The sequence below is a fragment of the Drosophila subobscura genome, chromosome O, assembly GCF_008121235.1.
Source record: "Drosophila subobscura isolate 14011-0131.10 chromosome O, UCBerk_Dsub_1.0, whole genome shotgun sequence".
NCBI classification, from domain to species: Eukaryota; Metazoa; Arthropoda; class Insecta; order Diptera; family Drosophilidae; genus Drosophila; species Drosophila subobscura.
This window is the reverse complement of record NC_048533.1, coordinates 2,233,638-2,261,007: the sequence shown is the minus strand read 5'-3', so window position 1 is coordinate 2,261,007 and position 27,370 is coordinate 2,233,638. Positions and strand designations below refer to the sequence as shown.

The window sequence follows — 27,370 nt, the reverse complement described above, 5'->3', positions numbered from 1 at the left end:
AGCAACAAGGAGGGAAATCAGTTTTTTGACTGCTAGGACTTGCAGAGGTGAATGGCACAGAGGAGGAAGGAGCAGGGGAGGAAGGAGTCTCAGAACTAAGGGTCGCACATGGTTACTATGTGTAACTACCGATTTTTATGCCACAAGTGTTTAGTATAGCCCCTTCAAATTTATACAAATCAGCTCAAACCATATTAACTTTATTGATTACTATTCAAAAGAAGTGTACAAAATGTTTTTTTAGGGTTATGAACGATGCATGGTTATTACAAGTAGATTTTACAACACTTACAAAGCCCAGATAAACGAAAATGGAAAATCAAAATTGAGTAATTAGATTATTCATTGAAACATTATAATAAGATAGATGATCATTCAGCTAATCTCATTCACAAATGCAGATTCCAATTCGGCAATCAATTTATCGTCATCAAAATTTGCACATATTTGTACTGTAGACTTAGCACCCTCATAATCGCAATGATTTAAGCTGACCTCATCTGGATTATGAATTAACATTTCATCGCGTGGCAGTAATACCATTATATTCTGTTCTTTACTTGTTATTGGGATACAAATACTTTTTCCCTCCTGGCTATTAGATTTATTTACTTTAATATCTTTCAGGTTATTTGAACTAGGGTGCTCTGTGCTGTCTTGCTCATTGATGATTTGGTGGGTAAGAGTTTGTGAGTTCGACTCAAGTTCGTTTTGATGAACGGATTTGGCATTTTCATTTCGGTCATTATTATAGTTCAGAGGGACTTTACAATCTACCGGTGAAATATGATTTGTACTTTTATTTATAGTTAAGTCCATTAGTTCCGGACTTCCTTGACTGCACAGCATACTTTTTGAATCTTGTCTAAAGCCTAGATCTTCCTTGTGGGGATGGAGCGATGATTCCAGGACTTCAAATAATGCTTGAGAATTTAGGCGTATTTCAAGATTATTTTCAATTAAACGGGATTCATCCAAAATGCACAATAACATTTCAGATGATACAGGACAGCTGTAATTTCTCGACTTCAATAAAAATATTAATATTTTATAAATTTCCAAGCGACAATTCCAGAGTTTTGTTAAATATTCCGATTTCATAGGTTCTGCATTCATTTCAATACATAGTTCCAATAGAGCGTTGTGTACCTTCTGTAAAACAATATCAACAAATTAAAAATTGAAAAAGTATATATATATCCGTACTTTCCTTCAAAACAGAGTTGCGTAATAAATGACCAGACGATGTTAAAATTAAGTGAAGGCAAGAAAAAGCTTCCTTATGAAATAATTTCTCATTTTCACTTAATGAAAGGCAATTAAACGTGAAAAATTGTGTCTCCGGTATTTTTTTTTCCCCTCTATTGACTGAGATAACAAAGTATAAACATTACAGATTTTCTTTTAATTACTAAATTTGTACCTCTTTTGATAGAATTAACTGTCGCTGCGTAACATCATCTAATAGTTCGTTTATAAGGGTCTCCGAGATTATTTCGCAATGACTTCCTTCTTTTAAGTTCGAGCACCATATTGATATGGTTTTGTAAACCACAAATCGAAATTTACTAGAAATAAATAAATTATTAATAAAATTGCTCAATTGTTCAATTAATAACTTCTTAACAACGGGCTCCTTCAGGAAATAAATTGTCTATTAAACACAGCTACAACTGGTCTGTCCGAGTACCTCGCCTCTTGGACACAAAATATGTACATACATATGTAAACAATCTAAATTGCTATTGAATAGCTTCATAAACGAAAAAGTTGGTGCTAGGCGGCCAGATCAGATATATGGCAGCTATAAGAAATAGTGCCCCAAATCATATGAAACTTGGAAGGTCATCTTAGGAACGTAAAATATTAAAAAAATCAAAAATTCGATTTAAATTTATCTATTAAGGATTGGAGAAACATTACATTTCTTATGAAAATTTAAATAAACCTGTTTGGTTGGGATGGTAAGATGAATGGTTGTCGTTGTAGATTTGGGTATCTACACAACACCAGCTGATGGATAGGTAAACACGGTACACTGTCCAATTACACTGAAATAAGCAAAACACGGCATTTCCTATGTGGATGTGAATGTAGCTTTAGCTTACCGTCTGGAAAATACTAAGCTTTCAAAAAAAAACACAGATTTCCACATTTCTTTGTACGCTACTGTGCAAAGATTTTGGTTATACAGTGGCGAGCATTTGTGGATACTTGGTTACCACTTTTCAGTTTAAACGCCTGTAAAATCTGTAAAAATGAAACTATTCTTCTTATTCTTTTTTTAATAGCTTCTTTAGTTATTTGGCAATGAAACAAAACATTAATTAAAACTTAAAAAATATCGGCTTCATTAAAAGTTTTAATTTTTGTTCAGAAAGTCAATGTATCCACTTTTACACGTTTCTAATTTACTTCACTGTTTCACTTGGTGGAAATGGTAACCCATTGGCTAAAATCGATGTATTGATGAATAAATAATATTAGATTAGCCTTTTGGAGACCAATTTGGCAAATTTGGAATTTTGAAGATTTTAATTTTACTAACCCCATACTGGAAATCACTTGCCAGCAGAACGGGAACCCGAAAAAAATTGGCTAAAATCGTGATAAATTGTCGCAACAATGAGAGTTTTCATCTAATCTAGTAGTCTAATCAACGAATATGCATATGTAAATCCCATTAAAAATCTACGTGCTTTTCTTAAAAAACGAGTGAAAAAGTACATATGTGTCCGCACCAAAGCGAATGCATGACTTTTAGGTCAAAATGCAAACCAAGTGGGACATAATATCTGGCGAGGACATTAAAAATTTAGTCGAGAATAAACCCAAGCATATTCTGAGTGTGATAAAGGCTACGGTCCTTTGCACAAACAATTTTGAAAAATGTATAAATTTAATAAATTAGAAACGTGCAAAAGTGGATAAATTGACTTTTTGAACAAAAAATTAAAGCTTTTAATGAAGCCGATATTTTTTAGTTTTAATTATTGTTTTGTTTCATTGCCAAATAACGAAGAAGATATTAAAAAAAGAATTAGAAGAATTGTATAATTTTTACAGATTTTACAGGCGTTTAAACTGAAAAGTGGTAACCAAGTATCCACAAATGCTCGCCACTGCATATGCAAGCAAGACGTAGACTAAAAGAAACAAAAACACAAATAATAAATACATTTTTACTTACACATATTGTAGCCTGTTTCCTTCCTTTGAAATCAATTTGGTATTTTCAAGTGATTCCAGTAAAATGCTCAATATAGTGCGAAAATGCATCCTGAGATGAGTGTGACATCTTTAAATAAATATATAATAACAAAAGAATGATTACGGAGCAGCGGACTGTCAAAATAAATGACTTTTGTTTTATTAAGTACATTGTTAAATGAAATAGTAGTGCCACAGCTCAGCTCACCACATTCAAAACTATATTTGACACTCTTTCAAATTAAACAAGTGATAACTTTTTCAATAGACTGGAATGTGATCAACACAAATCAGAAGAAATCTTGAGGCATTTTCATTCCAACATATTGTTTTTTATAATTTTTGACGAAAACTCATGAAAACTGCTGTTCATAAAAGTCAGTGTGATATTACAGCAATCTGGATGCAAAATTGGGTTGCTGTAGCTCTTTTAGTTTCTGATATCCAATTCTGATGTCTAATCAAAAAAGACAGGATCGAACAAGTTTCCTTGTGTGCGTTACGCACATTGCTCTAACCACAAATACAATAAACCCTATTTACTTTTTGAGCCTGGTATAAAACAATATATATTGGAATATAAATTACATCATTGTTAAGGTTTAAGTTTTAGCCTGACTTTAACTTACATGTCAATCAAAACTTCCAGAAGCTCCAACAACTTTATTTGCATTTGCGGTAACAAAGCTTTAAAACATACATAATCCATTTTTGGATTACTTTTATTATTTATTTTTAAAGATATTCCACGTTGTATAAAACACAAAATTTGTTGTGTAAAAATTAACTTCTTGTCAGGGTACGGTTTGCTATAAAAGAAAATAATAAAAAAACATGTATAAATTAATTATAAAATATAGATTGTTCTCACCTCAAGGCAATCTTTAAGAAATCGATAAGATTGCAAAACCGCTGACAGACTTGTGCGGCTCGTTTAACCGGATCTTCTGTCAAATGCACTTCAAAATGTGATAAGTGATTTGACACAATTGTGCCCACAAATATTTCCTCAGATATGGGAAAAGACTTGTTTATAATTGAATAAAGACTCCCCAATAATGTCAATTGGTAATCTCGCCATTGGTTTTCATCATTTTTAGCTCCAATACTGAGAGAGCCGCGTACTTTTTGTAACAAGAGCCAACATTCACCGGTTTGAAAGACAATATCGACATTATTGCTGTCTAATAAATTCATCAAGAAATTTTCGATTCCGGATTTTCCAGACTTAATACTCCTTGGATAATATTTTAAGCATTGCTCGACAGTGTGAAGGGCAGATAGGGTGCAGCATTCGTCTTCAAGTATTTCTTTTAGGGAAAACTTTTCGACAACTTTAAGGACATAAACGGACCCAAATGCTTTTGACAAGTTAAAATCGCATTGGATATTTTGTATGAGTAGCGCTGTAATATCAATGTAAATAAATATTATTTAATTGTATTTTTTATTAATAACCGTATTTTAAAAAACATAATAGGTTCTTACTCGTGAACTAGCCGACAAACAAGACGGACAGACGGACAGACGGATGGTTGCAATAAAGTTTGCCATTATAAGAAGCTGATGAATGCTTCTATAAAGTATACCCAAACTCTAGGTTTTTAAAGGTTCAGCTTACCGAAATATTAAGCTTGCAAATGCAAAATTTACGAATCAAGACGCAGACAAAAATGGAAAAACAAGTATATATACATATGTACATATATGTGGTGTTTATGTTTTTTGTGTGTATGTATTAGGCTGCACTTAGTCCCTAGTGACAATTTCTAGATTTCAAACCTGAAGAAATGCCTTGGCGGAAAGAGATATGGTACAACGATTAGGTCACCCGCACAAAAAAGCCTATAGTAACGACCTCGACAACTCATTTTGATACCCTGTACTCTAAGAGTAAACAGGGTATATTGTATTTGTTGGGAAAAGCGGGTGTATATAACGCACAGAAAAAAACGTTTCCGACCCCATAAAGTATATACATATATATTCTTGATCAGCATCAATAGCCGAGTCGATTGAGCCATGTCTGTCTGTCCGTCTTGTTTGTCGGCTAGTTCTCAGAGACTATAAGAGCTAGAGCCACCAAATTTTGGCTCCAGACTGCTGAATGCTCACACTGAAACACTGGCCTCTGCCTCTGACACGTCTCTGCCATGACTCTGCAGTGTGTGGCTCTAGGGGAGCTAAAGGAGCGTGTTGGCGTGAGTAGTGTTGTTGATTAGATGACAGATGCAGAAAAAATTTAAAATTTGACAAATAACCGCTAAGGTGCAGATGTATTACTGAGTGCCGGGTATAAAAGTTGTGACGCGTAAGAAAAGTCTCACACGTCCCTTTTCGTTAATAAAGTATTCTAAAGCCAAAATTTTAATTGAGAGAATTTCTTTCAAACCAAAAAAGAAAATTAAACACTTTTGTTTGTGAACAGATAGTAGACATGTAGATCTTTGAAATAACCTTTTTTGTTTAAGTTAACCGCAGAGTGTTAAGTTGACTATAGTGAAGGGTGTACCTACAATATGTATGGCTAAGGTAAGTGTGAAATTGGCCCAAGTCAAAAGAATAATTTACAACATTTCCCGTAATTGAAATAGCAGCTTTAAATAGCCATGCCATCGAAAGAGCCGCTACACAGGTTTCCCAGTTCCCAGTCTCTTTACTTCTGTAAATATTTTGGCAACTGATGATGGAGCAAAAGATAGAAATGTTGGGCAGACAAGAAGACAAAAGGATATCATAACTTACCCAATGCTTCAAATATGATTTCCCCGTATAAACGAATCTCAGATACGTTTAAGGATTTCAATATAATTGTAAACCACACATTTGCAGATTTTTCCGATCCTTCTAGGGAGTATTGATTGAGGTAACATAGAAGGAGCCGGTATCCAAGGGGACGAGTTTTTCTTTTCGTAAGCAATTTAGTAATTAGTTGAGACACAACAACTCTCTAAGTTAGAAAATGTGTTGTTGAGAAAGAGAACCAAGATTTCGGGCAATTATCAACATACCTTGTTTGGTTTGATATGATTTTCGTCAAGCATGTTGAGATAAATATTTTGAGTTTTTCGATTTGTATTTGTAATACATTCCAAAAGATTTTCAATTTGATCCATTTCAGATTTTTTTCAAACACATGTGCTGTTTAACTCTGGCAATGAATGGTTACAGAGTGTCCGAGGAATTATCGATAAAAAATACCGTCCGACCCTCCGAAATATACACTTTTATTTTCAAAATATGCCGATGAAAAATCATTTATTTTTAGTATAGCCACCAACCATACAGTTTATTGTATGGTTATGGTTAATATGGTTAGTGGTGTAGCCCACTCATATGAGAAGAATTTTATTTGAACAGAAAGTGCCATATATTTCGTTGTGCGCAGTAAAACTAAAACCAGCAACACTAGAAGATAATCGTAAATCCTGATAGCTTCTTTGGGCTGCCAGACACTAAGCCTATTCAAAGACAAATTTTCATCACATATATAGACTTGATATAAAACTAGCCATTAAACAATTCAGATCCGTTTTTTTCATTTCAAACTCATAAACACACTTTAATTCAGCCTGTCTGAATCAAGAACATTGTTAAAAATTCACTTAAGTTGATCAACTTTCCACTTTATTTTCCATTTTAACTTGAAAATATTCTTAGTTTTAAATCTTCTTTAAAGTCTTAAGCCTAGAACTCAGATCGAAAAAAATACTTACCAGCAAAATTTATGTGAAAATTGAATAAAAGGTTAATAAAACAATGAATGCAAAATGGATCCATGCAGGAGATTTTTCAGATCGAAAAAAAGAGCCGCTAGAAAAATCAGGGATGATATTCATATGGAACCGATTAGAAATGTTGTCGCGCACAAACTACTTTCTTGCGGTTGTACGCCAGGCCGTATTCATATCGACAAAAAAAACTGGCCGATTAAATCTAGAAAGTCAGCCGATAGTATTTTGTGGTATGATTGGTATGTTTCTAACAGCTCGACAAATATACATCAACATTACCCAAATGAAACAAATATCATCAAATGAAGAGAAAGAAGGCAAAACCCAACAGACGGCCATGAAGAAACTATAAAGGAGATCTCGTCAGTGGCAGAGTTACTCGCTACTTTCCCCAATTTTCAGTGCTCGTGTGCTTGTCAATGCCACTAACCAAATAGTATAATAGATATCCAGCTTTGAAGAAGCAAAACGTCACCGCTAAATGTGCGCCTTGGAGTCCCAGGCCTCTGCCTGGAGTCCCGGCTACAAGTATTAGTGCGTATAGAACACGCAGCAGAAGAGCCCAAGCTACATGGGTATTAGTGCTTGTAGAGCGCGCAGCTAGAAGCTACATTTGTATAAGTTCGTGTAGCCAATGATTTTGTAGCGCTCCAAACCGGTTTTGTCTTCATTCACACGGACACTGCAAGCAATGTATGTATGTGTTGGTGCGTTGACTTCCTAAACTGTGATGGAAAGAAAATTCGTTTTGATGATTTGATTTTGTTTTCGGGGCTTGGCGTATGAACCTGACCTGCCGCAACATGTGCAGAATGAGGGGTGGGGTTGGTGGCCAGACCCTTGGGGGTTGGAAAAAATAAATATACCAATAAAAGTTGTTATTGTATTTGAATGCTGTAATTGTTTTAAATGCAGATTTTATACTGCTTTATTCAAAATTGTATGCATATTATGGAAACGCCGTCGCTTCTCGACTTCGTTGCTGCCGTATTATCAACATTGTTACCAAATCCATCTTTTACAGACAAATCATTTCATGCAACTTTTCAACTGCTGTTCTCGTCGTCGTTTCTGTTCTCGACTTAATGTGCGCTTTAATTGTTAGCGCTTGAAACCTTTTCATTTTTTTTTTTTTGCTTGTGAGCTAACATACCATTCAAAATGAAAACCCTCAAGACTTTATGAAGTAGCTTGCCCCTCAATATCAAAATAAATTTGTTTTGTGTGACCTTTATATGCTTTATATATGTAATTTAGGGTGAAAGGGGTAACGAATATTAACATCTGAATATGTATACAAATAATGAATTGCGGCAATCGACTTTGCGATACAAATATTTCCCATTAGAGTATTCAGAGTCACGGTGTGAACAAGCATGAAGTTTTGACGGAACGGGACATGGAGACATGTTTGATGGCAAGGCGGCTGCCTTGCACATGTACACACACATTAACACTTGCACATTTTCCCCAGTCTCCCATCGGCAAATCGAGATTTGGACAACTGACCTCAAATTTGATGCCCAAGCAAGGCACTAAAATCTGCATAGACCCACTTCAATGGCGGCAGCGTTCAGGTTCGTTATTAAAAGTCCTGTGTATGTTTTTTTCAGCACAAATGTGTCAAATCAGAGTTAAAGGCAATTAAAGAGTCCATCTTGAGCCTTTTGGACCATTTTTAACACATTTGGACCTTGTAATGACAAATCTGAACGCCAGACGCCCGAACAGCCATGCAAGTGGGAGGATATGGACATTGTAGGGCCCGTACGGGAACTCCTGCTGATGGGATTTCGGATTTTTTTTATGAAAACGTGGACATGTATCTGTTATCTATCGATACAGAAAATAGCATCAGTCAATTATTCCAAAATCTCGGCCAAAAAAATATTTTGGATTTTAACCGTAAATGACCGTATCCAAAAATCGAAATAAATCGGGATTTGCTCGGAACTCGACCATTTTAAAGTGCCTAAACTTAATGATTCCGTCTGCTCTATATCCGAACTTATAATTCCACTAAAAATTGTTGGCTAATGTTGGACCAGAACATTAAAAAACGTGAAAATGTTCAAAAAAATGGGGGTGGGGAACAATTACGCTAAAAGTCACAGTAAAATTAGTCGAATCGATTCCAAAATTGCTGATAATTGCTATAAACAATAGGAGGAACTTAAAACATATGAGTTTTTAGGTGAAAAGTTATCTGGAAACAAAAAAATATGGGTTGGGGATTTTGGTTCAAATAAGCTGAGAGATGAAATTAGGCACTTACTTTGGTTTTAATTGTGAAAAGTGTTTTAAAACATTTTTTAAAAATAAATGAAGTTGGTTTTGTTGAAGATTAAATGTTTATCTATCGGTATACATTTCATTTTCAGCGGTGAGTTAGACGGTTCAGAAGTTATACGACTTTGAAGTTTGAAAAAGGTTTTTGGTTCATTTAAGCTGGCAGCCACTGTAAGTGGCGAGCAACTGTACACATATGTATGTATGTAGAATACCTAATGTTATGTACATATATATTTATCTTAGCTATTGTTCACAGGAGACGAACAAAAAGAAAAAAGAGAACAGCTGAGCATGTCGTGGGAATACTGGAAAAGCTCGCCCATAAGGAGCCTGCACGAATAAGGCCCGCCTTTTTGTACTGTGAAAATTACTTAGGGGATCTGACAGAGGAGGAAGCCGTCGAAGTAGAAAAAAAATGACCACCGTACTATTTAAAGAGATCGAAGCCATACAAATGGAGAAATATAGAGAAGAGAATAAATAGATTTATTATGAAATTTTGTTTAATTATTTTGAACGCCAGCTGCTTCATTTTGCCAAGACACAGACCCGGCTGGGCTGTTAACAAATATTTTTAAGTTGTTTCTAATGGCCTTGCAATAGTCCTGAGGGCGACCGCGGCAACAGGGGCGGAGATCGGTCAATACAGTGTGAGTCTGTTTTATAACAACACAGATGCCTGAGAAGTGTAACCGTACGGAATGCGGCTTTCACCTCTGGATACTTAAGTTATGTGAAAAGAATAAGAGCTACCTCAAAAAAAGCCTTCCAAAGAATACCAATCTTTTTACATTCTAAAAAGAAAAATTCTGCCATAGAAAAAGAGAATCATCAATTCGGTGATCTGATAGATAGATTCCCTTCGGAATTGCATTTTAAGTTTCACCAGTCTAAAATTCCATCGAAGTAGTTTTGGCAACCGGAACAACTTGTAAAGGGGGTTAATATTAATGCATAGAGCACAAATACTTTGGGGAAATACTGTTTCTATGGCTTTTAAAGACTAAACGTGGTGAACAAAAATTTGCTTTGTCCATGGTACCTTTAACATTTAGATTTTACTTGAAGAACCTAGCTTTAATAATTGGATTTTACTAGAACCTGGCTCTACGAATAATTTGTGTACTTTTTTTGCTTTAGTTCATTTTTATAAGGATACCTTATAAGAATAGAAAATGTAACACTTTTTCTTTATAAACATATTGTAGATATGCTGCTGATCTTTGATATACAATCAACCTTTTCTGGGTGATGACGGTGTACGACTAATGAGTGTTTCTAATGTTTATCAATTATAGATTTTATATGTATAGATCAAAACAGCACGTAAAATTTAACACTGCAATGCATTGGTGTTGGTACGAATCACTGCAATACAGCCAATAAAGCCCTGCTATTTTATAAATGGCGCTCCTGCGCTCCACACATGCGGCCTGGGCGTCCAATAAATTGCTACTCGACCGATCGTTTTCTTGAGGAATTAATAGTGAAGATTTAAGAGACACCATCAATAATCTTGACATATCGAATGTCTGTTCTTCGTTTATTGTTTCATAACACGATTTTACGTTTAACCATAAACTTCACGCTGAGCCTTTTCCCATGCTGCCATTGGACCGTGCTCGGGTCGGTACTTGACATTGCAGCCATCGGGCGCCAGACGGTTATCATCACGGAGCTCTTCATAGCGCTCTCGGTCGTATTTGGTAAATCCCCACCTCTTTGAAACATATATCTAAAAATATAAAAAGAAAGTTTCAAGCATAAGAATCATTTTAAGAGAAATTTTTGCTTTATCAAAATAATCATGATTAAGGGCGTCCTGGGCTAGTGTCAGAAACAGATTGGACCAGCTGAGAGTAGATTCCAAGAAACAACTCACAGTACGATCTAGTAGTGAAACTTTACCATGCGTAGTTTTTAGCTCCTAAAACCGACTAAACTTGAGTCTTTTGAGAAGTCCGAAAGAGAAGCCTTTAAAGTATAAATTGTAATGTTTCGTTCAGGGAATGCTGCTTGAAATATACTGAGGGAGGGTGTAGCCACACATGCTGCACGTTCAAGCTGCATCATTTAAAGTCAGGTTTAGACTCTCTCTTTGACAGATATCTTGCAATGCACTTCTAATCAGACATCAGAACATGTTTCTGCAAAATTGCAGCCATAGCTCCGAAACTCAGATTGTTCACTTATAAAAAGAGTTGCATGGACAGACAGTTTTTCTTCTTTATGCGAATCCGGTTAATTACATATGTACACAGACAGTGACTCCATACTACACTATTTTCATCTGCACAAGATTTTAGACAACTTTAAAAAACAGTTGTTTTATCGTGGAGGTGTGGAGGAAAAAAGTGTCCGTTTATGCGATGGAGTCACTGTATGTTCTGTTAAATATTTATTCAGAAGTTTGTAGTCCTATGTTTTGGAAATTGTCATATTTTACATATTTATATCATATCATTTATATCAATAACATACCTTCTGACGACCTGGGAACTTGAACTTGGCACGTCGCAATGCTTCAATAACTTGAGCCTTGTAACGATCGCTTGAGCGAACAGACATAATCGGTTGCCCAATACGCACACGAGCAACGGTGCCCTGCGGTTTACCAAAAGCGCCTCTCATTCCAGTTTGGAGTCTGAAGAAATCAAAATAAAAAATTATGTCTTCCAATGTATTCAGATATAAGTACACAAATTAAGTTTTATAACCCATAGCCGCTGTTGTTTTAGATATAAGTGGAAAAACTGCATGGGAATTACCTATCAGCTCCAGCACACGACAACATTTTGTTGATACGAATAACGTGGAATGGGTGCAGGCGCATTCGAATATGAAACTGGTCCTTTCCACAAAATTTAACCAAATATTTGTTGCAACAAATACGTCCGGCTTCCAAGGCTTCGCTACTAAGTTGTTCATATTCATCAGACACCAAATGAACACAGAGGGGAAAGTCTTCAACAGTTGCTTTCTTCCTGCCCAAATCGAATATACGAATTTTTGGGTCAGGAACACCACGGCAAAACCGTGATTTCGGATACGGCTTATTTTTACAATAGCGGTAGCTGGAAAATAGATTTAGGTTAGGTTAGCTTTAACGCAAGCTTTAATATTAGAACATACCATCTTGCTGGTCGACGACCCATGTTTAACCTAAATATACAAAAATTTAAAATATATTAATACAAAGATATATCTGCTAACTAATGAAATAACTAACTAAAACGGAATTTATATTTTGTAATAATCAAGTACAAACAAACAATGAATTATCGATTGACAAAGATTATTTAAGATGCATACCTCTTTCAAGACGACGAAACAGAAAGGAAAGAACAGTGCCCGCCGGAAATAGAGAAGGTAGACTTAACATTTAAAACCTGTATCGATTGTTCACGAAAAATACATTGACACTTTGAAACAATGGACTGGGACACTGAAAAATAATTTCTGCCACTGGTACACTAATGAATATGTTAGTTGCTCGACAACAAATTAAGCAGCTGACTCATAGCAGACGATTATTAAAATCCAAAGATCCTAAGATCGATTCGGAATTACGAAGTTATGGCTGTTGTAAATACTAAACATTTGGAAACCGCTGAAAATTTTGGCATATATTTCACGATGGAATAGTTGGAAAACATGTTGTATAATCTGAATTTCATTTTACCACCAACGAGTGCGAACATTTCTCGCAAACATCATTTTCTTTAAGTTGTCAACGAGTAAACATGTCAGCGGACACCAAGAAAGTAATTGCATTAATGGCAATACATATGTATATGTTTGGAGAAAAAAAAGAAAAAAGGCAATGTATAAATTCTTGCAAAAAATTGTTTTGACATTTGAAATGAAGGTGTTCACTCAAGCGAAAATTTTTACAAATGATTTTCGTGCCAGAGAGAAAAAAACAAATATAAGCTGCGGGGCGGGGTGAGTATAGCCACTCCAAATTAATTTCTTCATTGCAGCTATAATAATGATCCAATCGGATCCCAATTTGGTGATCTGATAGATATGGTCATTCCCTACGAAGTGGCGTTTTTAGTATTCTTTTATCTTCAAAATTGTAAATTTGGGTGGTTTTCGCTTAGTTTTCTTTTATTTTGTAGGTTTGGGAGGTTTTCGCCCTTTTGCGGGGGCGGGGCTCATTTTTGAAATACACTTGTAACAGTGTGAGATTACAGAAGTTTAAATGCAAAATTTGGTGGCTCTAGCTTTTATGGTCTCTGAGATCCAGGCGCTCAACAGGACGGACGGACAGACAGGCATGGCTCAATCGACTCGGCTATTGATGCTGATCAAGAAAATATATGTATTTTGTGGGGTCGGAAACGTTTTCTTCTGTGCGTTACATCACTAAGCAAACAAATTTGTGCACAAATACAATATACCCTATTTACTCTTGGAGAACCGGGTATAACAACTGATGTTTTTAAAACTGAACAAATATTGAATAAATTTAAAATTTCATTATAATTCCCATTTTTAAATATATGTAAAAATATATAGAGTAAATAGTGTCTATTGCATTTGAGTGTAAAAGTGGAGGTATGTAACGCAGAGAAGGAAACGTTTCCGACCCCATAAAGCCGAGCTAAAGATCGTTTTGATATGAGAAGTGATGTAGATGTAGATACATATGCAAAAAAAAGGTAAAATGTTATATTTGAAAAAAAAACCAAGGTAACTAAACTAAAGTTGTGACTCCTAAGAAGCTTCTCACACGTCCCTTCTCGGTTCTTTTATAGTGAGTGTTTTGAATTTTTGTTATAGGGTGTTATGGGTTTTTTTTTTGCAAAATAATGCAACACATGGTACTGCAACAAATTAGGAAAGCTCAGAATTAAATATAAGGGAAAATAGTCAAATCCTTAATTTTAGTCCTTGAAAGACATGCGATGAAAGGTATTTGCTCAAGGATCAGGAATATGCATCCATTCATGATAGCACTCCAATCAGTTCAAATTATCAATTTATCCAGTATTAAATTTTTTATTAAAACAATCATAATTAACTTTTATTTTTTATTTAAAAAAAAATGAATTAAAAATAACTCTTGCTTCTTATTTCTATTACAAAAATTTTTAATTAGTGTTACTCGTAACTTTTATAAACAAAAAGTTTAAAATTATTCTCAGATTACAATTTTTACTTTAAAACTTATAACAGCTACGTTTTTTGGTTTGTTGTATATATAAATGGATTTTCTGATGTTTTAAGCTTGTGTTTATTTAACTGAAACTTAAATAAACTGTTAATATAGTCATTAAATTTATATCTAAAGCCGGGTATCCAGCAACTCGGAAAAAAACCTTTTCCATCAAACCTCTTATAAAAGGTGGAGGAACGTTGTGAGGCTCGAATTTTACATTAGACATCTTTTGGTACATCTTCTGCTCCATGTACACATTACTCACACCAACACGCACATTTTTAGCTCTCCAAAATGTGCAGATATTGAGCCGGCAGCAGAATTTCTGGAGTGGGTGGGAGTGGCCACTGCAAGTGAGTTTCGTCATTCTCATTAGGACGGAAGGACAGGCAGACATAGCTATACATACCTCGGCTGTTGATGATTATTAACAATATATATATTTTATGGGGTCGGAAACGTTTTCTTCAGGGCGTTGCATATTTACATATGTATGTATGTATCCACATATGTATACTATACCCCTTTATACCCAGTTTCTCCTTACAGGCACTCACACCTCTCTATTGTACGGATTATCTTACAAAGGTTTTACCCACAGCTCGAAATAAATTGGATGGCCCATTCCGTTCAAAATGTATGAACTCCGAAAGTGGGGGCCAAAACAGTAAAATCAATAAAAACTTCGACATTTTTAATTCATTGAATGCATTTAGTTTTCATATAGAATTTAATAACATGTTAAAGATTTTATTCCTCATAGTTTGGAGCAGCACTCTTTGTTTTGGAATAGTCCCTCACAGGAGAATAAAACTGAAAATAAATATTTGGTTTGTATTAATAATTACTATATATGTATGGATACCCTACAAATGTATATGAACACTAGTTGTTTTTTGACCATTTTCTTTAAACCAATGTATATTCTCCTTTGCGTAATTTCTATGCATATGATAGGAATGTGTGCTTTATTTATATGTAAATGGATGTTTATATAGCCATAGACTAATCAGTTCCATGATTAGTGAAACTTTTAATGTAAATATAAGCAAAATGCTTGGTACCTTATATTGTTTGTCTTTGTACTCTTGCCATGGTTCTGGGTTCGTTGAGCGATTCCATGTTACGTCTGGATTTCTGGTAGCTAGACGAGCCATATAATAGACAGCACCAATGGCTCCAGCAGCAACACAGACATAGAGTGGGATCAGCTAAAAAATAAACTGATTACATAACTGAAAAAAATTTGTTTCAGGGTATTGAGCTTACTGCTGGATTTTTCTTTATACTTTGCAACCCAAGTCCTTGCATTTTGATACGATACTAGGGAAAAATCTGATTAGTTGTTTCGCACTGTGTAAATTAACCCACAAACAATTACCTAATTCTTCTTTCAATGAAAAAAATATGTGTGACCAGAGTGTTTTGTAAATATTAAATCTGTAGTATTTTTCGTGTGTATTTTCGTCAGTACCGAAATTAGAAATTTAGGAAATATAAATATTTAATATTTTGTTAACCAATAGGCCGGGCATGGTAGGCACAACGAAAATGGACCAAAGCAAGCGAAGGAAAGGAAATAGCAATAGAAAATATTTTTGGTTCCAGATTCTGCATTTTTTTATATAAATCCATGTATGCGCCTTCTCTGCAGTACAACGTCTTGCTTTCTCGTATATTCAAAATTGAGGATGCCACCGATTTTCGTCCCTTGTTGGGTCGGAAGGGGGCATGGAAACATTTAAAAACCAACATAATTCTGGGCACGGAGAACATACTGGAGGAACGGTGGCAATTTTTGAAGGAAAACGAGTAGGGACGTTTGTGAGGCGCTTCGTACGCTTCACAACTGTTATACCAGGCACTCACGTCAGTTTCTCTGTACATTTTCATTCAAATGTTTAAAATTAGTTCTACATCTCTTATCTACATTTAAATCTACACTACTTTTCACACCAACACGCCTTTTAGGTCGTCCCCCTCCCCCAGAGCAAAATAATGTAATATTGAAATACACTTGTAACAGTGTGATATCACATGAGTTGTCACGCAAAATTTGTTGGCTCCCACTTTTATAGTCTCCGATATCCAGGCGCTCATCAAGAGGGATGGAAAGACAGACAGACGGACGTCCAGACGGACATGGCTATATCGACTCGGCTATTGATGCTGATCAAGAATATATGTATGTACATACACAAATACATATATACTTTATGGTATAAATATGAACGAGAAGGGACATGTGAGACGCTTCTTACGCGTCACAACTTTTATACCCGGTACTCAGTACTATATCTGTACCTTAGAGGTTGTTATCAAATTTAACATTTGTTCCTCATATGTCATCTACATTTACAATGTAATGATTTTCTCCTCCGATTCTTCTATGCTTTCCCTGTCCAGAGTGACTTCAAGAGCATTTATTTATCCTGGTGCTAATTTAAATACTTTCCAAATATCGATGCCAATGAAATTTTTCTTACCTAACGGAAGAATATAAGGCTTCTTTTTCCCATTGTACCTATCGGCACCGAACCTATGACCTTCAGGATCTAACTCACGTGTATGCTTTCGTGTAATGCTTATTGTAGGTCAATTTTCCTTAGCTAAATTGGCAACTCCCAAGCAATTACAATTGCTAGTAATAATTGCTAAAGTAATCCCATTTCGGAAAATATATCAATTATGACTTGATATATGACTTGATTGAGTCATTAAATCTACCATCTACCGGATTATTTACCACGGAAGCTACTAGAAGTTTCCTTATATCACTTACCTATGTATGTTTTTCCAGAGCTTGCTGATACATAACGGCGATCTCTTCGCTCTGCACTGTGACGACGCTTATGTATTTATGTATGATTAACGATTTTATCTCGCACTCTTGTCTAGGTACCCCTACTCGAGAAAATCGAATTTCTGAATCAAATGGCTCAGTGCTTTACAGACAAATGTAAGATACTTAAGTTATGTTCAAACGAGGAGGAACGTTATCAGATGCCTCGTACGCGTCCCAACATTTATACCCACTACTAAATCACATGCATACATACAGCTGTGAAAAAAATAATAGCACCACAAGCAATTTTAAAATAGTTGCTCAACTCCCATTTTTAACTTTAAGGAAACTTAAAGCACATTAGAAAGGTAAGACTCTTACAAATCTGGGAAAAAATATTAAAATTATAAAATTGGGCAAAAAAAAAATTCGCACCACTTTTGAAAAATGAATTTAAAATTAAAAAAATTACCAACAAGTAACGAATTTTTTAGTTAACCTTTTTGATCCATTAAAAGTAAATCTATATAATTCATTCAAGATTTAGTTCAGTGTCCTATTTTGGCAATAACAGATGCGCAGCCTATTGGCATGGAAATCCACTAAGTCCAGGCATAGCTTTTGGAGAGCTTTGGACCAGGACTCTTAAATTTGTTCTCAAAGTGATCTGACAGTGGTCATGTCAGGCGACTGTGCAGGCCACTCTAACACGTTCAGTGTTGGCCCCGAACCGTTCCTTTTTGACTATGTTGGCTAACAAATGTCCGAACTGTCTAGCCCATCGCTTTTTGTTTAAGCTCTTCTTTAAGCGCGCGAGAAGGCTTGAAGGGAACCTGCTTGCTCTGACGAATTAGCCTTTTGACCTGAAAAGGGGTCACAGATCGTTTTCGTCCACGTTTTTAAACTTTTCTTCTTAGTTTAAGGCGCTTTTAATCATTTTATTGAAGCTTTCTACCAATTGAATACGTGGTTTCTGCGAAATTACGGAGATTCACTAAAAAATAGGTCTAATGGTGTTATTATTTTTTTCGCCATTTTTTGGGTATTTTTTCTTAAAGTTAAAAAAAAAAATATAGAGAGAAATTAAAAGAAAGGTAGCACTGTTTATAACCCGGTTCTCGAAGAGTAAATAGGGTATATTGTATTTGTGGGGAATAAAGGTTGTATGTAACGCACAGAAGGAAACGTTTTCGACCCCATAAAGTCGATAGAGCCATGTCTGTCTGTCCGTTCGTCTTGTTGAGCGCCTGTATCTCAGAGACTTTAAAAGCTAGAGCCACCAAATTTTACATCCAGACTTCTATATTCTCACACTGTTACAAGTGCATTTAAGAAATGAGCCTTGGCCCCTTCCGACCCCGCAAAATGGCGAATTCCTCCTAAAGCTACAATTTTGAAGATATGGACCATATGGGAATGACCATATCTATCAGATCGCCAAATTGGGATCCGATTGGAGCATTATAATAGCCACAATGAAGAAATTAATTGGCAGGGGCCAAACCCACCCCGTCCCGCAGCTTATATTTGTTTTTTGCTCATTCTCTCATTCACACTCAGCTTCGCGCAGTGTGTGGCGTCTGCCCCTGCCGTTCCTCTGCCTCTGCCACAGCCGTGGCTATATATTTGTTTTTTTCACATTTTCTCATTCACACTCTGCTTCTGCCGTGTGTGGCCACTGCCTCTGCCGCGAGTCTGCAGTGTGTGGGTCTAGGGAAGGGGGGCGAACTAAAGGAGCGTGTTGGCGTGAATAGTGTTGTTGATGTAGATGACAGATGAAGAAAAAATGTAAAATTTGACAAAATTTGCCGGGTATAAAAGTTGTGACGCGTAAGAAGCGTCTCACACGTCCCTTCTCGTTGTTATTTGCACATTCTCTCATTCCACACTCTTCTTCAAGCAGTGTACGGCTCTAGGGTAGGGGGGCGAGCTGTTGGCGTAAGAATTGATGTAGATGTAGATGTACATAGATGACATACATATCACTAAAATCACTAAGGTGCAGCCGACAACTGAGTACCGGGTATAAAAGTGACGCCTAAGCAGTGCCTCGCCGTCCCTTCTCGTTCTGAAACAGTTTCTATTGCAGAGCTTTTTTATCAACAATTTAAAAAAACTGGCTTTTTTTGCTAATGCTTTTTTGAGAGGTAGCGGTTAGATTTTGTAAATAACTATCTTTGATTTGATCTTTGATTTTCTTGTAAAAAAGATTGCCTATCTGAAAAACTATATGATGCAGCTAAAAATTGGGTCCTAAACACTTTCTGTTTTAGTTTACCGTCTGTTTAAGGCTTTCAAATGCAAAAATTGATGTGTATTGCACCGGCACCGTATTAAAACAAAAATTTTGACTTTAACAACTCAGGAAAAGTACAAAAATCCTGGTTTCTTGGTCTTTATTTATAGGTGACAGAGTATTTCTGCCTTCAGTCGTACTATTTTAGCTCAGCCGATTTTAATGAGCAATACCCTAAACACCGTAAAATTAATGCACCTGTAAACTACAAAATAAAGACATAGGATATACTTTTTTTCGACTTTTCCTGAGTTTTTTATTGCATTTTGTAAAAAACACTGCACAAAAATCCTAATTTTTGCATATCAAAGCTCAATATTTCCCAGACGGTAAGCTTAAACCACAAAATGTTTAGATTAACAAAAAACAAGTTGTTTTCAAAATTCTTTAAATAAAAGTTCTGCAATAGAAAAAATAAAAATATATCATCAGACCATTTATAATCTCCATAACTTTCAGAAAAAGTTGGGTTTGTTTCTTAGTGAAAATCATGTCGGGAAGTGTTATTTAAAAAATATATGCCATAGAAAAAGAAACATAATTCATTAAAAAACTTAAAATATCTTTATTCGTTCAGAACTTAATAATTTGACAAGCAGAAAAGACGACCCCTTCCTTTGCGATACCTGCATTTCTTCAAAAGTACAGACGAGCAGATGCCTACTCTAGGATGGTTGATATAGTGTAGAGCTGGAATGTGAGATTTATTGCTTGATCAATTAGAAATTAACGACTTTTATAGTGAACAAAGGAGTTAGATCGCTAATAAAAAGTGCACCAAAGGATCAAAGACTAACATTTCACAACAATATTTTCAAAGACTAAATTTCTGTACCAAGACAACGAGAATTAGTTGTTTCCGGTTAACTAGAATTGGTGTCCGAAAATTAAACCTCCCAGATCCTCTGTCCCCTAGGGATTTTCGACTATAGTCGACTTTTGATGTTATCAAACATGCGCATCTACAGAATGATGATATACCTTCAACCTCCAAGAATACACGGTATCCAAGTGCAAATTAATTGGTTATCCTATGCTGATGATAATTCTCATTATAACTTGCTCTTTGTCAAGAGTAACACCAAAGTGTGAATTTTGGGAGGAGTCAAAAAAATTCGTTTACTGAAACCTCAGGAAAACTCAACCATTTGACCAAAACTTAAATAATGTAATTTGACTTTAGTTAGTGGCGACACACATAAGACTTAAAACGATTTCAGTGAAAGATTAAGAAACAATCAAAAAGCTTTATAATGGGACGATATTGCTTATTTAGTATAGATAATATTTTAAGCAATAACTCTATGTCAGAGTCGAGTGTTCAAGCTAATACTTCGAGCGTAGAAAACACAGCAGCAAAAATAATAGCGAGAAGTATGTATTTCTTTTTATGTACATACATATGTATATACATATACCCTTGAAGAGGGAAAATGTGGAAAAAAGTTTTTCGGCACAGAATAAATCACCGCACTTCATTTGTAAATTTACAATGAGGAATGCTCTAGACAATAAAGAAGTGCACCAGATTTTCGTCCTTTGTTTGGCGAAGGGTGTTGGCTTGTTGGACAGGGCGGATTTTTGAAATCCACTTGTAACAGTGTGATAACACAGCAGTATGAATGCAAAATATGGTTTCTCCAGCTTTTATCGTCTCTGAGTACAAGTACTCACCAAAACGGACACACGGACAGAATATGATTATTGATGCTGTTTTTATTTAGATTAAAACATTTATTTACATATGTACATATATGTATGTATGTATATGTAGTCGACGAGCATTTGGTTAAAATCGTATCACGATATCATAGTCACTTCTTTTATACTCATTCGATATAATATAGTAACTGTATCTGCGATCAGGATTTCCTTTTTCTACCGGAGTACCAGAATGATCGCTTGAATTTTTTCTCAGTTTCATTCAGCGGTGCCACACATGAACTTTTACGACATTGCCAAATATCTCACCATTGTTTCACCTATGTATTTGATTAAATACACCCATAAGGGATTTTAATTTACTGATTCCGCTCACAGTCAGCGAGAGTCCGAATGTGTGCCATCTAGATCGATTCGGATTTTCAAAGTTAGGGCAGTAGTGCCACTTTTCTTAAGCCGAATTCGGATTAAGGTTATATCTACATATATCTATATTAATGGTACAGATAGAATTCCTTTTTAAATCTGGTACTCGAAGAATAAACAGTAACGCAGAGAAGGAAACGTTTCCACCCCACAAAGTATATATATTCTTGATCTGCATCAATAGCCGAGTCGATATAGCCATGTCCGTCTGTCTGTCCGTCCGTCCGTCTTGTTGAGCGCCTAGATCTCAGAGACTATAAAAGCAAGAGCCACCAAATTTTGCATCCACATGGCTGTATGCTCAAACTGTTACAAGTGTATTTCAAAACGCAACGCACTCTTCCGCGCCCACAAAGATAACATTCCGTAGGGAAGGACCTTATATGTATATCAGATAATAGAATTGGGATCAGATTATATCCTTATTATAGCAAAAAGGAAGAAATTATTTTGCACTGGCTACTACCCACCCCTTCCAATAACTTTGAATTTTCTTGTCCTTCTTTCTCGCTCGCACACCTTGGTCGTGAAGTGTTCGGTTCTGATGAAGGGGGGAGTGCTAAAAGGGAGTGTTGGTATGGGAAGAAAAAAAGAAAAATGTATCATGTAAAATTCGAAGAAATCATAAGTTTACATACATACAAGGTTATATATACAGATGTGTATATACTAGCCGGGTTCCGGTTATACAATGTGAGACGCGTACGAACGCGTATCCCAACGTTTCTCCTCGTTTATGTTTTGGGCTTGAAATTTGTTTTCTTTAAATTACTAGGCTACCCGGCTACCACTACCCGGCACAATTTTTCCTCAAGGAGCCAAACCCATTTTTATGAGAGATATGGGGCTTAGAAATGGACTGATACAATATTTTTTTTTTAATTTACGAAATTTTTGATGTCTCGGACGATTTCTGTGGCATTCCAGATAAGTTCTAAAAGTAATGTTATCATCAAATGACATTAAAATAAAACCCATACATATCTTTTTTCTTTTTCTTCTAAGTTTCGCTTCTACAAATTACACTACTCGTCACTAATATGAAAAATTTTAGCTCATCCGTCTCTCCATAGATTTTTATGAGCAATACCTTAAACGACACATAATTAATGCACCTGTACAAAAAAATAGAAGACAGAGGATTTAATTTTTTTTCGACTTTTCCTGAGTTTTTAAAATCAACATTTCGTAAAAAATACCTCACAAAAATCATAATTTTTACATTTCAAAGCTTAATATTTTTCAAATGGTAAGCTAAAACCACAAAGTGTTTGGGTTTACATAAGAGATGCATTCATCAGCTCTATAGAATGGCTAAATTCACTACAACCATATGTAAGATACTTAAGTTATGTGAAAAAAGAAGCGCAACCTCTAAAAAAAACCGTTACAAAAAATACCATAAACTTTAAAAGTATTTTAAACGAGAAGGGACGTGTGAGACGCTTCTTACGCGTCACAACTTTTATACCCGGCACTCAGTACTACATCTGCAACTTAGCGGTTATTTGTCAAATTTTACATTTTTTCTTCATCTGTCATCTACATACATCAACAACACTGCACACGCCAACACGCTCCTTTAGCTCGGCACCCTCCCCTATAGACAAACACTGCAGAGTCAGGGCAGAGTCGCGGCAGAGGCAGCGGCAGAGGCAGCGGCAGAGGCAGCGGCAGAGATGTGTCAGGGGCAGAGGCCATAAACTGCGCGAAGCAGAGTGTGAATGCTGCGGGACGGGGTGGGTTTGGCCACTGAAAATTAATTTCTCCATTGTGGCTATAAATATGATCCAATCGGATCCCAATTTGGTGATCTGATAGATATGGTCATTCCCTACGGAATTTTCCGTTTTCTGTTATCTTCAAAATTGTAGATTTGGGAGGTTTTCGCCCTTTTGCGGGGGCGGAAGGGGCGGGGCTCATTTTTGAAATACACTGGTTTCAGTGTGAGCAAACAGCAGTCTGGTGCCAAAATTTGGTGGCTCTAGCTCTTATAGTCTCTGAGAACTAGCCGACAAACAAGACGGACAGACGGACGGACGGACAGACAGACATATCTCAATCGACTCGGCTATTGATGCTGATCAAGAATATATATACTTTATGGGGTCGGAAACGTTTCCTTCTGTGCGTTACATACAACCTTTATTCCCCACAAATACAATATACCCTATTTACTCTTCGAGTACCGGGTATAAAAAGTTCTGCCATAGAAAAAAACTATGTGTCTTTAAACAAATTTTTAAGCCCTTAGTCTATCAGAACAAGTTGGTTTGTTTCGAAGCGGAAAAATTAAGTTCGATTTTGTCGAGTAGTGTTATTTCAAATTGAATGTGTTCAATATTAAATAATATTTCTTAATTCAATTTAATTGCAGGAGGAAATGATTCCTTTCACTTGTTGAGCTCTGTAAATAGTAAAGAGATTGAAGCCTATGAAAAGTTTTTGGAGGATTGTGGAAAACTCAACATTCCTCTTACTTACGACTCCATGAACTCATCATATTTTCAGCATAAGCCCCAAACTGCAGCATCTGCTAATTGGCTGAAGATCGTAACTGTGCAAGGTATATTATTGATTGTTACCTATCACAATTACTTACTATACTTTTATTAAATTAACAGGAAATCAATTTAAAAAAAAATGTGTTGACAGAAAACCACGACAAGCATATAGTTCAAAGCAGCTGGACCGACTTGAACATGAGTTTAAGCTTGATAAATACCTGAGCGTTAGCAAACGTATAGAGCTATCTCGATCATTACTTTTGACGGAGGCTCAAATAAAAACTTGGTTTCAAAATCGTCGAACAAAGTGGAAGAAACAACTAACATCACGCCAAAAACCATTTCAAAGTCCAGAATTATACAATATTACAATTAATATCCCCAACGATAAATCCGTAGTATCTCATTCATCATATGAACAAGCTTCTCGTATTTACACTGCACGTCAATTTTGCCTAATAAAATCTGAAATAAACTCCTACGGCAATAACATAGAATAAAATAACCCAAAAATACGCTTATCAGAGCCAATCATTATTTTAGCTTACGAGTGACAAGATGGCGTGTATTGCTCTCTTCTTCACACGCTCCAGCCACATCACACTACACAATTATCCGCGTGAAATTTCTGACTGCTACTTACATGTAAGGAGAAATGGTCCAAAAGGCTCACTGAATAAGCAGCGGAATACGATAGAAGAGAAGCAGCAGCAGCAGAAGGAAAAGAGAGCAACGGCATAAAAGCATATCAACGATAGAAAAGCAGCAACAGCAACAGAAAAGCAAAGTCGCAGAGTCAATGTCAAAATCAGCCAGCAGCATAAAGTATCAGAAGAGATAAATAATTATTTTGATCCTTAGAGTATTCCTTAGACTAATCCTTACATAAATCCCTAGATTAATCCGATATTAGTTCTTAGAAGTCTTTATGATTATAATCATTAATAATTACACTACTCGACTCGATTTTGCCGCTTTGATCCAGACCAACTTTTTATGAAAGAAATGGGGCTTAGGAATGGTTTGTTATTAATTTTTGGTTTTTCTATTCCAGAACTTTTTTTTTAGAGGTTTTAAAGTCTGGTATTTTTTTGTAACGGTTTTTTATTAGAGGTAGCGATTATTTTTTTCACATAACTCAAGTATCTTACATCTGGTTGTAACGAACTTAGCCATTCTATAAAGCTAATGAATGCATCCATAAAGTGTACCCAAGCACTTTGTGGACTTAGCTAACCGTTTGAAAAATATTAAGCTTTAAAAGGAAAATATTTGGATTTTTGTGGGGTATTTTTAAAGAAATTTTGACTCCAAAAACTCGGGAAATGTCGATACAAAAAATTAATGTGTCCACTATTTTATGAATAGGTGCATTAATTAGGCGTCGTTTAAGGTGTTGCTCATCAAAATCTATGGAGAGACGGCTGAGCTAAAATTGAGCTCGATGCGCAGCTTTGCCAGCGGGCAGGACGACAACAAAGAACACTCCAAAGAGGCCGCGCGACCCCCACACACCATCGAGTAGTGTGAGGAAAACACCCCCCTAAGAGAAGTAGGACCAGTGCCCAAGACATTGATGAGATGCGCTCAATACGCGCACACTGACCGCATCCAGAAGTGGAGAGAAGTCAGAGGACGACGGTCGGACACCAAAAAAAAAAACCCCCGACCAGATCCTTCCGATCCTGACACCCAGGAGCTACACACTGAAATACAAGCAGCGCTTGGCGACGAGGCAGCCGTGAAGACCATCCAGGAGACGATCGCTGTCGAAGCACTGGACATTGATTGACGAGCTTACGACAATCGAGGAAGTATGAGAGTTAATTGCCGCAGCGATAGCCAACGAAAATATGGGGATATAAATAAGGGGCCACACAAATATCCACGCTGAACATTCAGCGCGTCATCGCCGAGAAGCTCGTCATTGGCAAGGTGCGAATTGGCTTCCAACTCGGTGCTTTAAGTGCATGGCCTACTGACACACCGCAGTCAGGTGCAGATCCAAGCATCCCTTGGCAAGAGTCGCCTGGTTAAGCTCCTGCAGCATTCTCTAAACCACTGCCGAGCTGCTCACGAGCCTTCCTGGCGAAAACAGTCCTGGATCAGCATATACATAGTTTTAGCCATACTCAGCGAGCCATATGCGAGCAAACACTAACATACTCACGTTCTCACACTGAAGAAGGAGCGAAACTACACACCATCACCGGAGGTGTGCCATGGGATTCGGTCTTAGGGCCCTCCTGCGGCTCGTAATACCAAGGGACGACTTAGCGTTCGTTACAGGAAGGGCATACAGGAGGCAGAAGCGAACTGCAAAGCAGCTATCACGCAGATAACGGTTGGGGACGTCGCAATACAGACCAAACTAGCTCTGAAATAGGGGTAATGCTAGACCATAGGCTAGGCTTCAAGGCAAACACGCCTTGAGCGAAAGCAGCCACAGCAACAGCGGCCAAAAGCAGGATGATGGCCAACACAGGATGACCACGGCAACGCAGCAGACAGCTCATCGCTGTAGTGGTCACATCCATTATATTACATGGCACGTCTTCTTTTCCTCCCCCCACTTCGCAGAAGATCGAGAGAGGCTATGGGAAATTAGCCCACGGATCAGGATGATGGCCGACGAGCAGACGCGGTTGCCAAAATGGCTTCAAACATTATCCGGCTCGAGCGGGGTCTACCGGGTTCACACGAGTCACACGTGTCGCGACACTAGGATGACCGGCACTTGAACAGCTTATGCAGCCCTAAAAGTCTGCAAAGATCTGGATAAGTGTTCCGGCCAGGTGTTCAAAGAAAAAACGTTACTTTATTTTTAGGTTATTCGTCTCTTTAAATGTTTTCGCTTTGTAATCTCGAAGGACTACAAGCCCCAGTGCACTTTCCATAATTAATAATAATAAAAAAGTAAATAAATCGAAACAAGCGCAAAACGGTTAGAATAGAGCAATATATGAAGAACAGATTAATGCAGTCTAACGAAAACTGATTATACTTGTTTTATAAATTTATAAAGAGATAAAACGCATTCATATTGCATTATTTGTACCGATACTTTCTCTCTGCATTGTTGTCCCAAAAGCCCCATATCCACTCAAAAATAACAGATTTTTAATGAATTTAACTTTGTAAAAAAGCACAAAAAAGTGTACCCAGAGAGCGTGCCCCTTTGCACACTTTGGTCATACCTCGGCACAGAGCGAATATATGGCACTTTCAGCGCAAGAAAATTTGGCCTATCTGAGTACTGGGCTCTACCACTAACCAAATAGTATAATAATT

At 36.5% G+C, this 27,370-nt stretch overlaps 3 protein-coding genes and 1 long non-coding RNA gene across 9 annotated transcripts; 1 reads left to right on the top strand and 3 right to left on the bottom strand.

Annotated features, from left to right (window-relative positions):
• Positions 1-581: 581 nt before the first annotated feature.
• On the bottom strand, positions 582-6,380 carry LOC117897550. 5 transcript variants are annotated; one of them, XR_004649097.1, is made up of 8 exons: positions 6,222-6,380; positions 5,956-6,160; positions 4,082-4,616; positions 3,840-4,019; positions 3,191-3,298; positions 1,424-1,568; positions 1,211-1,368; positions 582-1,152 (listed from the first exon to the last, which is right to left on the bottom strand). XR_004649097.1 is itself a non-coding variant. In XM_034806477.1 (3 exons), the coding sequence occupies exons 1-3, from the start codon at positions 6,324-6,326 to the stop codon at positions 1,516-1,518; spliced, it is 363 nt and encodes a 120-aa protein (XP_034662368.1). In that variant the 5' UTR covers positions 6,327-6,380; the 3' UTR covers positions 1,447-1,515. The 5 variants fall into 5 exon arrangements, 3 of the variants coding, with proteins under 3 accessions (XP_034662368.1, XP_034662369.1, XP_034662370.1); XR_004649098.1 differs by lacking the exon at positions 3,191-3,298; XM_034806477.1 differs by lacking the exons at positions 582-1,152; positions 1,211-1,368; positions 3,191-3,298; positions 3,840-4,019; positions 4,082-4,616 and having other exon boundaries at positions 1,447-1,568.
• Positions 6,381-9,325: 2,945 nt separating this feature from the next.
• Positions 9,326-9,736, top strand: LOC117897164. The gene is made up of 2 exons (XR_004649076.1): positions 9,326-9,431; positions 9,493-9,736. It is a non-coding gene; the product is annotated as an uncharacterized LOC117897164 (long non-coding RNA).
• Positions 9,737-10,749: 1,013 nt separating this feature from the next.
• On the bottom strand, positions 10,750-12,641 carry LOC117897162 (60S ribosomal protein L10). Its single transcript, XM_034805833.1, has 5 exons — positions 12,549-12,641; positions 12,369-12,398; positions 12,005-12,310; positions 11,718-11,880; positions 10,750-10,971 (listed from the first exon to the last, which is right to left on the bottom strand). Exons 2-5 carry the CDS (start codon positions 12,389-12,391, stop codon positions 10,807-10,809), a joined length of 657 nt encoding a protein of 218 aa, XP_034661724.1. The 5' UTR covers positions 12,392-12,398; positions 12,549-12,641; the 3' UTR covers positions 10,750-10,806.
• A 2,435-nt stretch (positions 12,642-15,076) lies between these two features.
• LOC117897163 (cytochrome c oxidase subunit NDUFA4) lies at positions 15,077-15,812 on the bottom strand. Of its 2 annotated transcripts, XM_034805835.1 has the most exons (4): positions 15,785-15,802; positions 15,673-15,726; positions 15,468-15,614; positions 15,077-15,216 (listed from the first exon to the last, which is right to left on the bottom strand). In XM_034805835.1, the coding sequence occupies exons 2-4, from the start codon at positions 15,712-15,714 to the stop codon at positions 15,154-15,156; spliced, it is 252 nt and encodes an 83-aa protein (XP_034661726.1). In that variant the 5' UTR covers positions 15,715-15,726; positions 15,785-15,802; the 3' UTR covers positions 15,077-15,153. The 2 variants fall into 2 exon arrangements, with proteins under 2 accessions (XP_034661726.1, XP_034661725.1); XM_034805834.1 differs by having other exon boundaries at positions 15,673-15,812.
• Positions 15,813-27,370: the final 11,558 nt, after the last annotated feature.